This window comes from Staurois parvus, unplaced genomic scaffold, assembly GCF_062004578.1.
Source record: "Staurois parvus isolate SC_StPar_1 unplaced genomic scaffold, SC_StPar_1.0 ptg000879l, whole genome shotgun sequence".
Classification (NCBI taxonomy): Eukaryota; Metazoa; Chordata; class Amphibia; order Anura; family Ranidae; genus Staurois; species Staurois parvus.
In genome coordinates this window covers 2,476,960-2,493,324 of record NW_028318675.1, presented here as the reverse complement: position 1 = coordinate 2,493,324, position 16,365 = coordinate 2,476,960, and the positions used below count along the sequence as shown (strand labels likewise).

The 16,365-nt window shown below is 47.9% G+C and overlaps 1 protein-coding gene across 1 annotated transcript in view; it reads right to left on the bottom strand.

Moving 5' to 3' along the window:
- Positions 1 to 896: 896 nt before the first annotated feature.
- LOC149443052 (uncharacterized) overlaps positions 897 to 16,365 on the bottom strand; it is a 28,883-nt gene continuing 13,414 nt past the window's right edge. Inside the window, exon 2 of the mRNA XM_089655979.1 lies at positions 897 to 3,216. Within this exon, the coding sequence (XP_089512105.1) occupies positions 1,810 to 3,216 (1,407 nt within the window). The 3' untranslated portion in view covers positions 897 to 1,809. The remainder of the gene's footprint in view (positions 3,217 to 16,365) is intronic.

The window sequence follows — 16,365 nt, the reverse complement described above, 5'->3', positions numbered from 1 at the left end:
GACAAATACAATGACCACTGATATAAGGGGTTCCTTCTCCCATTGGTCACCAATGTAAGGGACAAATACAATGACCACTTGGGATGATCTCTGGGTTTAGTTGTCGGAGAGTAGGGATGAGATGACAGTACAAACCAAACTTTGCCTGTTCCGGTCCCGTGTTTTCCAGGAGCCGATCATCACATATAGAAGAGACATTTCTACCACTTCTATATATAACAGCTTCCCGCTGTCACTGGTGCCTGAGGAAGACATGGATGGGTACAGCGGCCACACCCCCAGGAATCAGTGATGTCATTGGGAATCCCTGCCATGTAAGGAAGGGGGCGGGGATAGCAGTGACATCACTGACCAAATATGGTCACTGGTCACATTTGGGTAATGAGGTCCCACCATCCCTGTCCCTTCACTTATGTAGATGATGACAGTTCAGGGAGCTGTCATTGGGCTGGTGCTATTGTCGGGTACTATATACCCCATACTCATTCACATGGGGGGACGGTATATGGGGGCCCCTTGTTATTAAAGGGGGTTTCCAGAATCCAATATGACCCCCACCCACAGATCCCCACAGCCCCCAGCCAAGGAGACAAGGTGCTATGCCCGGGGGAATCCCCCCTGGTAAGGTGACCCCCATGTTGTGGACATGTGGCCTGGTATGGATCAGGAGGGGGGGCACACTACAGCCCCCTCTGCACTCTGTATGGTGGGCTGTATATGATATACTGCTGACCCCCGCACTCTGCGCCGTTATTGAAGGGTGTGAGGTGTCACCGAGGAGCAATGTTCTATATTGAAGTTTGCCGTCATTGCACCGACACACACAATAGTTTTTGTTCAATAAATGTTTTATTATAATTTTACATTTAACAAGATTGAAGCATAAAAATCAGGAAATAGTAAAGGAAGGAATCCGATTGGTCAGGAAGATCCCTTGTGTGGAATGTGGGGGCGGAGTCATTATTATTGGTGTACAATACAATACACAACGTGTTCCATTATTATAACAAAGTATTGTAGAAAAGATCCCAACATAGAAAATGGGGGAAAGGAGGAAATAAAGGCGGATATGAAGGGGAATCTGTGTACGGGGAACACCTTAACAATCACCACCATTTTATTCTCCAGGGCCTCTGATGTCACACAATAGATGTTTGGGGGTTTATCTCATCTTCAGGACCAAAATCTGCATTTTCCCATGTGTGCAAAATCATGCAGAAACAGCTCTGGCAGTGAGAGGGTTAATGTGGGCTAGATGGGATCACTCTGCTGGGGTGACATTAGAGCTCCCCCTAGCTGCAGCCTGGTAATAACATTGCTGGGAGGTCTATTCATTTCTCTGCTCCATACTTCCCGTCTTTATAGAAACGTCTCCTGACATTTGGGGGTCTATTCATAGAATGTTTGTATAGCAATTCCCTCAGTGAGAGTTCATGTCCATTCCTCCTGTGTGAATGGGGGAACCAATGTTATTAGGATCACATCTGAGCTGCTGGAATGTCTTCCATTCATGGAAAATACATTGAAAACTTCTTCTCCTGCCATCAATGGCCAACCCGGTCCCACACTTCATCCATGTCTTTGGGGACCTCTGATCTCCTTATGGACTGTTTCTTCCATGATGAAGATCAGCCATGGAGTATATCTGAGGTGTATATCAGGGTGTGCTTCTTCCCCACATGAGAGCTGGGATGTCCAGCAACATTCATCTAGAAGACATTTCCCGCACTCAAGGCACTAATACACCTCCAGGGTTGTGTGGGATCCCTGATGTACAGGAAGACAGGACTTCAGTGAGGAACATTTCCCTCACTCCGGACAGAAAAGTTGCTTCTTCCTCGTGTGAGATTTCTGATGTTTGGAAAGATGGGACTTCCGTGAAAAACATTTCCCACACTCAGGACAGGAATATGGCTTCTCCCCCGTATGACATCTCTGATGTGTGTAAAGACTGGACTTCCGTGAAAAACATTTCCCACACTCAGGGCAGGAATACAGCTTCTCCCCTGTGTGAGATTTCTGATGGTTGTAAAAATTGCACTTCACTGAAAAACATTTCCCGCACTCAGTACAGGAATATGGCTTTTCCCCTGTGTGAGATCTCTGATGTGTTTGCAGACTGGACTTCTCTGAAAAACATTTCCCGCACTCAGAACAGGCAAACGGCTTCTCCCCTGTGTGAGATTTCTGATGCCTGTAAAGAACAGACTTCTCTGAAAAACATTTCCCACACTCAGGACAGGTATATGGCTTCTCCCCTGTGTGATATCTCTGATGTGTGTGAAGATAGGACTTTTTTGAAAAACATTTTCCGCACTCAGAACAGGCATACGGCTTCTCCCCTGTGTGAGATTGCTGGTGCCTGTAAAGAATACGCTTCTCTGAAAAACATTTCCCACACTCAGGACAGGAATATGGCTTTTCCCCTGTGTGATATTTCTGATGTGTGTGCAGACTGGACTTCTCTGAAAAACATTTCCCGCACTCAGGACAGGAAAATGGCTTCTCCCTTGTGTGAGTCTTTTTATGACGATTAACACGGAATTTAGAAGGAAACCATTTCCCACACTCAGGACAAGAATACGGCTTCTCCCCTGTGTGAGATCTCTGATGTGTGTGAAGACTGGACTTCACTGAAAAACATTTTCCACACTCAGGACAGGAATATGGCTTCTCCCCTGTGTGAGATCTCTGATGTGTGTGAAGACTGGACTTGTCTGAAAAACATTTCCCACACTCAGGACAGGAATACGGCATCTCCCCCGTGTGAGATTTCTGATGTCTGAGAAGAATAGAATGATCTGAAAAACATTTCCCACACTCAGGACAGAAATACGGCTTCTCACCAGTGTGAGTTCTTTTATGCACATTAAGATTGTATTTAGTATGGAAACCCTTCCCGCACTCAGGACAGGAATACGGCTTCTCCCCCGTGTGAAATCTCTGATGTGTGTGAAGACTGGACTTGTCTGAAAAACATTTCCCGCACTCAGGACAGGAATGCGGCTTCTCCCCCGTGTGAGATCTTTTATGCACATAAAGACTGGATTTATAACGGAAACCCTTCCCGCACTCAGTACAGGAGAAGCTCTTCCCTGTTGGAAGGCCGGCCCGGTCCCGTACAGTCTGAGGTTCCTCAGGATACAAGGAATCCGATGGTCCATCTACACTGGGTGGTGCCGGATGGACATTGGAGGGAGCCGGGTTTTCTCCTGGACTATACTGTGTGATGTCCTCATCTTCTACTTTCCAGTCTGGAGACAAAGTGAGACAATCCTCGGAGGTTTTCCTCATCTCCCGGCCATGGACTAAAATACAAAGACAAAGAGGATTACTAGACAGGAGCTGATTGGTTCCCCCAAACCAGGACTCCGCCCACATCAGGCAGCTTGGTCTCTGAGGAGCTTACAATTCCACCCTCAAGGGAACTAGGAAATGGCTCCTCTGATCTCCTACCAGGTCATTTCTTTATTCATGGACCTTAGTCAGAGAGTGAGGAAACAACCAGAACTGTCTTTTATAGGAGGGACAGTGATGAGGGGATTATAGGACGAGGGTCCCCACCCCCTCTATCACTCATCGCCATCTTCCCAACACAAGAAGTACTGCACTTCCTTATTTAGTCCATGATTTAGTCATGAAGAACAGCGGGGCTGAGCCCCACCAGAGGTCAGAGAGTGAGGATGGGGGGAGAACAACCAAGATGAAGACTGGACTGATCCTGAAGACCACCATCATTGGGGTATTGACTCCTCCCTCATTATCACTTTCTGTTTAAGGGTCCAAAGTTGGAGGATGTTATCACATTATTATCACCATGTAAAAGTCTGTGCTCCAATCACATCATCCGATATAAAATGTCCAGCTGGGAGGAAATGGGAGGAACAAAAGAGAATCCATATTATGTGTATATATAGCAGTGGGGGGAGGGGGAGAGCAGAAGTCAGGACTATGTAATGTACAACAGAGTATATAGTGCAGGGGTCAGGAGTATGTAATGTACAACATAGAGTATATAGTGCAGGGGTCAGGAGTATGTAATGTACAACATAGAGTATATAGTGCAGGGGTCAGGAGTATGTAATGTACAACATAGAGTATATAGTGCAGGGGTCAGGAGAATGTAATGTACAAACTAGAGTCTAAAGTGCAGGGGTCAGGAGTATGTAATTTACAACATAGAGTATATAGTACAGGGGTCAGGAGTATGTAATGTACAATATAGAGTATATAGTGCAGGGATCAGGAATATGTAATGTACAACATAGAGTATATAGTGCAGGGGTCAGGAGTATGTAATGTACAACATAGAGTATATAGTGCAGGGGTCAGGAGGATGTACTGTACAACATAGAGTATATAGTGCAGGGGTCAGGAGTATGTAATGTACAACATAGAGTATATAGTGCAGGGGTCAGGAGGATGTAATGTACAAAATAGAGTATATAGTGCAGGGGTCAGGAAATATGTAATGTACAACAGAGTATATAGTGCAGGGGTCAGGAGTATGGAATGTACAACACAGAGTATATAGTGCAGGGGTCAGGAGAATGTAATGTACAAACTAGAGTCTAAAGTGCAGGGGTCAGGAGTATGTAATTTACAACATAGAGTATATAGTACAGGGGTCAGGAGTATGTAATGTACAATATAGAGTATATAGTGCAGGGATCAGGAATATGTAATGTACAACATAGAGTATATAGTGCAGGGGTCAGGAGTATGTACTGTACAACATAGAGTATATAGTGCAGGGGTCAGGAGGATGTAATGTACAACATAGAGTATACAGTGCAGGGGTCAGGAGGATGTAATGTACAACACAGAGTATATAGTGTAGGGGTCAGGAGTATGTAATGTACAACATACAGTATATAGTGCAGGGGTCAGGAGTATGTAATGTACAACATAGAGTATATAGTGCAGGGGTCAGGAGTATGTAATGTACAACATAGAGTATATAGTGCAGGGGTCAGGAGTATGGAATGTACAACATAGAGTATATAGTGCAGGGGTCAGGAATATGTAATGTACAACAGAGTATATAGTGCAGGGGTCAGGAGTATGTAATGTACAACATAGAGTATATAGTGCAGGGTCAGGAGTATGTAATGTACAACATAGAGTATATAGTGCAGGGGTCAGGAGTATGTAATGTACAACATAGAGTATATAGTGCAGGGGCTAGGAGTATGGAATTTACAATATAAATTATACAGTGTAAGGGTCAGGACTCATAATATTTGTATTCAGTAATCAGTGGAACATTAAATGTTTACTGTAGACAAGTTGCAGAGATCCCACACCGCTGCCTCCCATCTCCTGAGACTGCACTCAGTGACTTGGGGCTGAGATTATACAGACATATCCCTCCACCCGGCACAGCCAGCAGACCACAGAGCAAGGAACCCTGGGAGAATTGTTCTGCCTGAGATCTTACTGACCTGGACATGGGAGAGAAGACCGAAGACACACACACCCCAGGTGCCAAGGTCTAGTAATGTCTATGGTGAAAATGAACATTTTGCTGCCAGCTGAACCCCAGAATCTTCATAAATCCAGTCTAGATACATACAGTCAGGTCCATAAATATTGGGACATCGACACAATTCTAACATTTTTGGCTCTATACACCACCACAATGGATTTGAAATGAAACGAACAAGATGTGCTTTAACTTCAGACTGTCAGCTTTAATTTGAAGGTATTTACATCCAAAGCAGGTGAACGGTGTAGGAATTACAACAGTTTGCATATGTGCCTACCACTTGTTACGGGACCAAAAGTAATGGGACAATTGGCTTCTCAGCTGTTCCATGGCCAGGTGTGTGTTATTCCTTCATTATCCCAATTACAATGAGCAGATAAAAGGTCCACAGTTCATTTCAAGTGTGATATTTGCATTTGGAATCTGTTGCTGTCAACTCTCAAGATGAGATCCAAAGAGCTGTCACTATCAGTGAAGCCATCATTAGGCTGAAAAAACAAAACAAACCCATCAGAGAGATAGCAAAAACATGAGGCGTGGCCAAAACAACTGTTTGGAACATTCTTAAAAAGAAGGAACGCACCGGTGAGCTCAGAAACACCAAAAGACCCGGAAGACCACGGAAAACAACTGTGGTGGATGACTGAAGAATTCTTTCCTTGGTGAAGAAAACACCCTTCACAACAGTTGGCCAGATCAAGAACACCCTCCAGGAGGTAGGTGTATGTGTGTCAAAGTCACCAATCAGGAGAAGACTTCACCAGAGTGACTACAGAGGGTTCACCACAAGATGGAAACCATTGGTGAGCCTCAAACACAGGAAGGCCAGATTAGAGTTTGCCAAACGACATGTAAAAAATCCTTCACAGTTCTGGAACAACATCCTATGGAGAGATGAGACCGACATCAACTTGTACCAGAGTGATGGGAAGAGAAGAGTATGGAGAAGGAACTGCTCATGGTCCTCAGCATACCACCTCATCAGTGATCATGGTGGTGGTAGTGTCATGGCGTGGGCATGTATGGCTGCCAATGGAACTGCTTCTCTTGTATTTATTGATGATGTGACTGCTGACAGAAGCAGCCGGATGAATTGTGAAGTGTTTCGGGAATATTATCTGCTCATATTCAGCCAAATGCTTCACAACTCATTGGACGCTTCACAGTGCAGATGGACAATGACCCAAAGCAGACTGCAAAAGCAACCAAAGAAGTGGAATGTTATGCAATGGCCAATCACCTGACCTGAATCCGATTGAGCATTTCACTTGCTGAAGACAAAACTGAAGGGAAAATGCCCCAAGAACAAGCAGGAACTGAAGACAGTTGCAGTAAAGGCCTGGCAGAGCATCACCAGGGATGACACCCAGCGTCTGGGGATGTCTATGCGTTCCACACTTCAGGCTGTCATTGACTGCAAAGGATTTGCAACCAAGTATTAAAAAGTGAAAGTTTGATTTAGGATTATTATTCTGTCCCATTACTTTTGGTTCCTTAATAAGTGGGAGGCACATATGCAAACTGTTGTAATTCCTACACCGTTCACCTGATTTGGATGTAAATACCCTCAAATTAAAGCTGACAGTCTGCAGTTAAAGCACATCTTGTTCGTTTCATTTCAAATCCATTGTGGTGTATAGAGCCAAAAATGTTAGAATTGTGTCCATGTCCCAATATTTATGGACCTGACTGTATATATCAGTGGGGGAGGGGGAAAGCAGAAGTCAGCACTACGGAATCTACAACATAGAGTATATAGTGCAGGGGTCAGGAGTATGTAATGTACAACATAGAGTATATAGTGCAGGGGTCAGGAGTATGTAATGTACAACATAGAGTATATAGTGCAGGGGTCAGGAGTATGTAATGTACAACAGAGTATATAGTGCAGGGGTCAGAAGTATGTAATGTACAACAGAGTATATAGTGCAGGGGTCAGGAGTATGTAATGTACAACATAGAGTATATAGTGCAGGGGTCAGGAGTATGTAATGTACAACATAGAGTATATAGTGCAGGGGTCAGGAGTATGTAATGTACAACACAGAGTATATAGTGCAGGGGTCAGAAGTATGGAATGTACAATATAGAGTATATAGTGCAGGGGTCAGGAGTATGGAATGTACAAGTTATATAGTATAAGGGTCAGGACTCCCAGTATTAGTATTCTGTAATCAGTGGAAGCTTAAATGTTTACTGTAGACAACATGTAGAGGTGAGCTGGGATTAAACCATCATGAAACAGGTTAGATTGGAGGTGAGCAAATCCTTGGATAGAGCGGTGACGGTGGATGTGGTATACTTGGACAGATGGTTGGTGGTGGATGTGGTATACTTGGACAGAGGGGTGGTGGTGGATGTGGTATACTTGGACAGAGGGGTGGCTGTGAACGTGGTATACTTGGACAGATGGTTGGTGGTGGATGTGGTATACTTGGACAGAGGGGTGGTGGTCAACGTGGTATACTTGGACAGATGGTTGGTGGTGGATGTGGTATACTTGGACAGAGGGGTGGTGGTCAACGTGGTATACTTAGACAGAGGGGTAGCGGTGGGCGTGGTATACTTGGACAGAGGGGTGGCGGTGGGCATGGTATACTTGGACAGAGGGGTGGTGGTGGACATGGTATACTTTGACAAAGGGGTGCCGGTGGAAGTGGTATACTTGGACAAAGAGGTGTCGGTGGATGTGTTATACTTGGACAGAGGGGTGGCGGTGGACGTGGTATACTTAGACAGAGGGGTGGCGGTGGACGTGGTATACTTGGATAGAGGGGTGGCTGTTGACGTGGTATACTTGGATAGAGGGGTGGCTGTGGACGTGGTATACTTGGACAGAGGGGTGGCGGTGAACGTGGTATACTTGGACAGAGGGGTGGAGGTGGACGTGGTATACTTGGACAGAGGGGTGGCGGTGGACGTGGTATACTTGGACAGAGGGGTGGCGGTGGACGTGGTATACTTGGACAGAGGGGTGGCGGTGGCCGTGGTATACTTGGACAGAGGGGTGGCGGTGGACGTGGTATACTTGGACAGAGGGGTGGCGGTGGATGTGGTATACTTGGACAGAGGGGTGATGGTGGATGTGGTATACTTGAACAGAGGGGTGGAGGTGGACGTGGTATACTTGGACAGAGGGGTGGCGGTGGACGTGGTATACTTGGACAGAGGGGTGGCGGTGGACGTGGTATACTTGGACAGAGGGGTGGCAGTGGACGTGGTATACTTGGACAGAGGGGTGGAGGTGGACGTGGTATACTTGGACAGAGGGGTGGCGGTGGATGTGGTATACTTGGACAGAGGGGTGGCGGTGGACGTGGTATACTTGGACAGAGGGGTGGCGGTGGACGTGGTATACTTGGACAGAGGGGTGGCGGTGGACGTGGTATACTTGGACAGAGGGGGGGGCGGTGGACGTGGTATACTTGGACAGAGGGGTGGCAGTGGACGTGGTATACTTGGACAGAGGGGTGGAGGTGGACGTGGTATACTTGGACAGAGGGGTGGCGGTGGATGTGGTATACTTGGACAGAGGGGTGGCGGTGGACGTGGTATACTTGGACAGAGGGGTGGTGGTGGACGTGGTATACTTGGACAGAGGGGTGGCGGTGGAAGTGGAATACTTGGACAGAGGGGTGGCGGTGGCCGTGGTATACTTGGACAGAGGGGTGGCGGTGGCCGTGGTATACTTGGACAGAGGGGTGGCGGTGGCCGTGGTATACTTGGACAGAGGGGTGGCGGTGGACGTGGTATACTTGGACAGAGGGGTGGCGGTGGACGTGGTATACTTGGACAGAGGGGTGGCGGTGGATGTGGTATACTTGGACAGAGGGGTGATGGTGGATGTGGTATACTTGAACAGAGGGGTGGAGGTGGACGTGGTATACTTGGACAGAGGGGTGGCGGTGGACGTGGTATACTTGGACAGAGGGGTGGCGGTGGACGTGGTATACTTGGACAGAGGGGTGGAGGTGGACGTGGTATACTTGGACAGAGGGGTGGCGGTGGATGTGGTATACTTGGACAGAGGGGTGGCGGTGGATGTGGTATACTTGGACAGAGGGGTGGCGGTGGACGTGGTATACTTGGACAGAGGGGTGGCGGTGGAAGTGGAATACTTGGACAGAGGGGTGGCGGTGGCCGTGGTATACTTGGACAGAGGGGTGGCGGTGGCCGTGGTATACTTGGACAGAGGGGTGGCGGTGGCCGTGGTATACTTGGACAGAGGGGTGGCGGTGGACGTGGTATACTTGGACAGAGGGGTGGCGGTGGACGTGGTATACTTGGACAGAGGGGTGATGGTGGATGTGGTATACTTGAACAGAGGGGTGGAGGTGGACGTGGTATACTTGGACAGAGGGGTGGCGGTGGACGTGGTATACTTGGACAGAGGGGTGGCGGTGGACGTGGTATACTTGGACAGAGGGGTGGCGGTGGACGTTTTATACTTGGACAGAGGGGTGGAGGTGGACGTGGTATACTTGGACAGAGGGGTGGCGGTGGATGTGGTATACTTGGACAGAGGGGTGGCGGTGGACGTGGTATACTTGGACAGAGGGGTGGCGGTGGACGTGGTATACTTGGACAGAGGGGTGGCAGTGGACGTGGTATACTTGGACAGAGGGGGGGGGCGGTGCACATGGTATACTTGGACAGAGGGGTGGCAGTGGACGTGGTATACTTGGACAGAGGGGTGGCGGTGGATGTGGTATACTTGGACAGAGGGGTGGCGGTGCACGTGATATACTTGGACAGAGGGGTGGCGGTGGACGTGGTATACTTGGACAGAGGGGTGGCAGTGGACGTGGTATACTTGGACAGAGGGGGGGGGCGGTGGACATGGTATACTTGGACAGAGGGGTGGCAGTGGACGTGGTATACTTGGACAGAGGGGTGATGGTGGATGTGGTATACTTGAACAGAGGGGTGGAGGTGGATGTGGTATACTTGGACAGAGGGGGGGGCGGTGGACATGGTATACTTGGACAGAGGGGTGGCAGTGGATGTGGTATACTTGGACAGAGGGGTGGCAGTGGATGTGGTATACTTGGACAGAGGGGTGATGGTGGATGTGGTATACTTGAACAGAGGGGTGGAGGTGGACGTGGTATACTTGGACAGAGTGGTGGCGGTGGACGTGGTATACTTGGACAGAGGGGTGATGGTGGATGTGGTATACTTGGACAGAGGGGGGGGCGGTGGACGTGGTATACTTGGACAGAGGGGTGGCGGTGGATGTGGTATACTTGGACAGAGGGGTGATGGTGGATGTGGTATACTTGAACAGAGGGGTGGAGGTGGACGTGGTATACTTGGACAGAGGGGTGGCGGTGGACGTGGTATACTTGGACAGAGGGGGGGGGCGGTGGACGTGGTATACTTGGACAGAGGGGTGGAGGTGGACGTGGTATACTTGGACAGAGGGGTGGAGGTGGACGTGGTATACTTGGACAGAGGGGTGGAGGTGGACGTGGTATACTTGGACAGAGGGGTGGCGGTGGATGTGGTATACTTGGACAGAGGGGTGGCGGTGGACGTGGTATACTTGGACAGAGGGGTGGCGGTGGACGTGGTATACTTGGACAGAGGGGTGGCAGTGGACGTGGTATACTTGGACAGAGGGGGGGGGGGCGGTGGACATGGTATACTTGGACAGAGGGGTGGCAGTGGACGTGGTATACTTGGACAGAGGGGTGATGGTGGACGCGGTATACTTGGACAGAGGGGGGGGCGGTGGACATGGTATACTTGGACAGAGGGGTGGCAGTGGACGTGGTATACTTGGACAGAGGGGTGGCGGTGGACGTGGTTTACTTGGACACAGTTCCCCACACACGGCTAATGTGTAAGGTAAAGTCTATGGGCTGGAACAATGCAAATGTAAATGGATAGAAAACTGGCTGAAAGATCGTATTCAGAGATTAGTGGTTAATGATTCATACTCTGAATGGTCTAGGGGTGTCAGTGGGGTACCCCAAGGGTCAGTGTTATTAGTGGGGTACCCCAAGGTTCAGTGTTATTAGTGGGGTACCCCAAGGTTCAGTGTTATGTACCCAAAGGTTCAGTATTAGTGGGGTACCCCAAGGTTCAGTGTTATTAGTGGGGTACCCCAGGGTTCAGTGTTGTGTACCCAACGGTTCAGTGTTATTAGTGGGGTACCCCAAGGTTCAGTATTAGTGGAGTACCCCAAGGTTCAGTATTAGTGGAGTACCCCAAGGTTCAGTGTTATTAGTGGGGTACCCCAAGTTTCAGTGTTATCAGTGGGGTACCCCAAGGTTCAGTGTTATTAGTGGGTTACCCAAAGGTTAAGTGATATTAGTGGGGTACCCCAGGGTTCAGTGTTATTAGTGGGGTACCCCAAGGTTCAGTGTTATTAGTGGAGTACCCCAAGGTTCAGTGTTATTAGTGGAGTACCCGAGGGTTCAGTGTTATTAGTGGGGTACCTCAAGGTTCAGTGTTTTTGTTGGGTTCCCCAAGGTTCAGTGTTATTAATGGGGTACCCCAAGGTTCAGTGTCATCAGTGGTGTACCCCAAGGTTCATTGTTTGTGGGGTGCCCCAAGGTTCAGTGTTATTAGTGGTGTACCCCAAGGTTCAGTGTTATTAGTGGGATACCCCAAGGTTCAATGTGATTAGTGGGGGACCCCAAGGTTCAGTGTTATTAGCTGGTTCCCTCCCGGCCTATGGCCAGATGGTGGCAGGGCGAGCTCCTCGTGCCTCCGGTTGGAAGCCAAATGGCATCCTTCTAGGCATGCGCAGTTTGCATGCCCACAGAGCCACGCAGTGGTGCAACCTGTCACCGGCCATGTACCTCGGACACGGCCAATGACAGATCTGTGTACCGGCTCCTTTGTCAGTACCATGTGACCTGCTGTGACCAATCACTGCAGGTCACATGACAATTGTATACAATGGATGGCTTCATTTTCTTCCCAAAAGAAGATAAAAAATTTTGAAAAAAAAAAGTTTCTTTGTTTCTGTTATAAAAGTTTGCAAATAAATAATTGTTCTTCATACATTTAGGCCGAGATGTATTCGGCTACATCTTTGGTGAAAATAACCCAAATTATGATATAGTTTGTAGGAAAGTTATAGAGTTCACAAACTATGGGAGATATCTGAAAATTGATCAATCCTGAAGTACTGACAGCCAATCTAATTTCCTGAGGTCCAAGAATGTCAGAACAGTACAGATATCCCCCAAATGTCAGGACGGTACAGATATCCCCCAAATGTCAGGACAGTACAGATATCCCCCAAATGTCAGGACAGTACAGATATCCCCCAAATGTCAGGACGGTACAGATATCCCCAAATGTCAGGACGGTACAGATATCCCCCAAATGTCAGGACGGTACAGATATCCCCCAAATGTCAGGACGGTACAGATATCCCCCAAATGTCAGAACGGTACAGATATCCCCCAAATGTCAGGACGGTACAGATATCCCCCAAATGTCAGGACGGTACAGATATCCCCCAAATGTCAGGACGGTACAGATATCCCCCAAATGTCAGGACGGTACAGATATCCCCCAAATGTCAGGACGGCACAGATATCCCCCAAATGTCAGGACGGCACAGATATCCCCCAAATGTCAGGACGGTACAGATATCCCCCAAATGTCAGGACGGTACAGATATCCCCCAAATGTCAGGACGGTACAGATATCCCCCAAATGTCAGGACGGTACAGATATCCCCCAAATGTCAGGACGGTACAGATATCCGCCACATTTTAGTTTGGGTACAGTGTTGTATGATCGCGCAATTGTCATTCAAAGTGTGAGAGCGCTGAAACCTGAAAATTGGCCTGGGCAGGAAGGGGGTAAAAGTGCCCGGTATGGAAGGGGTTAGTGGGGTATTACGGGGTTCAGTGTTATTAGTGGGGTACTCAAAGGTTCAGTGTTATTAGTGGGGTACCCCAGGGTTCAGTGTTTTTAGTGGGGTACCCCAGGGTTCAGTGTGATTAGTGGGGTACCCCAAGGTTCAGTGTTATTAGTGGGGTACCCCAAGGTTCAGTGTTATTAGTGGGGTACCCCAAGGTTCTGTGTTAGTGGGGTACCCCAAGGTTCAGTTTTATTAGTGGGGTACCCCAAGGGTCAGTGTTATTAGTGGGGTACCCCAAGGTTCAGTGTTAGTGGGGTACCCCAAGGTTCAGTTTTATTAGTGGGGTACCCCAGGGTTCAGTGTTATTAGTGGGGTACCCCAGGGTTCAGTGTGATTAGTGGGGTACCCCAGAGTTCAGTGTGATTAGTGGGGTACCCCAAGGTTCAGTGTTATTAGTGGGGTACCCCAAAGTTCAGTGTCATTAGTGGGGTACCCCAGGGTTCAGTGTTATTAGTGGGGTACCCCAGGGATCAGTGTTGGGACCCTTACTTATTAATATATATATAAACAATATGGGGTGTGAGATTATAAATCCCATTCCAGTCTTTGCAGATGACACCAAGCTGTGCCGGGGAATAACGTCCTTACAGGATGTCTCCAACTTACAAGCCGACCTCAATGCTCTGTGTAATTGGGGGACTATGGGGCCAATGGGGGCTAATGGTGATAAATGTAAGGTCCTGCACTTGGGGGCTAAGAATATGCAGCATACATACTAGGGGGGGTACAACTGGGGGGGTCAATGGTGGAGAAGGATCTGGGGGGGGGTCAATGGTGGAGAAGGTTCTGGAGGGAAATGGAAAAATATCTGGGGGGCAATGGTGGAGAGGGATCTGGGGAGGTCAATGGTGAAGAAGGATCTGGGGGGTGAATGGTGGAGAAAGATCTGGGGGGCCAATGGTGGACAAAGATCTGGGGGGCCAATGGTGGACAAAGATCTGGGGGGCCAATGGTGGACAAAGATCTGGGGGGCCAATGGTGGACAAAGATCTGGGGGGTCAATGGTGAAGAAGGATCTGGGGGGTCAATGGTGAAGAAGGATCTGGGGGGGTCAATGGTGGAGAAGGATCTGGGGGGGGTCAATGGTGGAGAAGGATCCGGGGGGGGTCAATGGTGGAGAAGGATCTGGGGGGGGTCAATGGTGGAGAAGGATCTGGGGGTTCTAGTAGATCACAAGTTAATATTGACATGCAATGCCAAGCTGCGGGTTCTAAAGCGAACAAAATCCTCTCTTGTATTAGGAGAGGTATAGACTCCAGAGAGAGAGATATCACCCCCCCTCCCCCCCCCCCGATACAAATCATTAGTAAGACCTCATCTGGAATATGCAGTTCAGTTTTGGGCTCCAATTCACAAAAAGAACATTGGGGAACTGGAGGAAGTACAGAGAAGGGCAACCAGACTGATACGAGGCATGGAGGAGATCAACTATGAGGAGAGATTAGAGGGACTGAATGTATTCTCTACTGAGAAGAGGAGATTAAGGGGGGGATATGATCTCCATGTATAATACATAAGGGGGGGATATGATCTCCATGTATAATACATAAGGGGGATATGATCTCCATGTATAATACATAAGGGGGATATGATCACCATGTATAATACATAAGGGGGATATGATCTCCATGTATAATACATAAGGGGGATATGATCTCCATGTATAATACATAAGGGGGGATATGATCTCCATGTATAATACATAAGGGGGGGATATGATCTCCATGTATAATACATAAGGGGGGATATGATCTCCATGTATAATACATAAGGGGGGATATGATCTCCATGTATAATACATAAGGGGGGATATGATCTCCATGTATAATACATAAGGGGGGATATGATCTCCATGTATAATACATAAGGGGGATATGATCTCCATGTATAATACATAAGGGGGGATATGATCTCCATGTATAATACATAAGGGGGGATATGATCTCCATGTAGAATACATAAGGGGGGATATGATCTCCATGTATAATACATAAGGGGGATATGATCTCCATGTATAATACATAAGGGGGGATATGATCTCCATGTAGAATACATAAGGGGGGATATGATCTCCATGTAGAATACATAAGGGGGGATATGATCTCCATGTATAATACATAAGGGGGGGATATGATCTCCATGTATAATACATAAGGGGGGATATGATCTCCATGTATAATACATAAGGGGGGATATGATCTCCATGTATAATACATAAGGGGGGATATGATCTCCATGTATAATACATAAGGGGGGGGATATGATCTCCATGTATAATACATAAGGGGGGGATATGATCTCCATGTATAATACATAAGGGGGGATTGCTGTAGGAAAGTCCTGGATTCTTTCTTGGATACACAGAATATAACTGGATATAACATTTATAGGGAAAGTTGATTCCGGGAATATCCGATTGCCTCTCGGGGGGATCAGGAAGTTTTTTTTTCCCCTGCAGGAGCAGATTGGATCGTGCTTTGCTGGGTTTTTGCCTTCTGGTGGATCAGCTGTGGGTGTCGGATTATAACTTTTATTTTTATTGGTACAACTAGATGGATGTCTTTTTTCAGCCAGACTAACTATGTAACTATGTAGGTCCCACACCGCTGCCTCCCATCTCCTGAGACTGCACTCAGTGACTTGGGTCTGAGACACTACAGACATATCCCTCCACCCGGCACAGCCAGCAGATAACAGAGAAGGTCCCCTGGAAGAGTCAGGCACAAGGCAGGAGACCCCAGTCACATGTCCTGGGTGCCTACATTATGCAATGCTTAGAGTAAAAATCAACATTTTGCTGCCAGCTGAACCCCAGAACCTCCATAAATCCAGTCTAGATACATAAATTGTGTCTGCAGCACAGAGAAGGAAGATTATCCGAGAGAAATCCAGGAATACAGGACGGGGAACACAGCTCAGGAAAGTGACCAGGGGATTACAGGCTGATATCACCCAGTCCCCGCCCTACTCTGGACCAATCAGTGAGCAG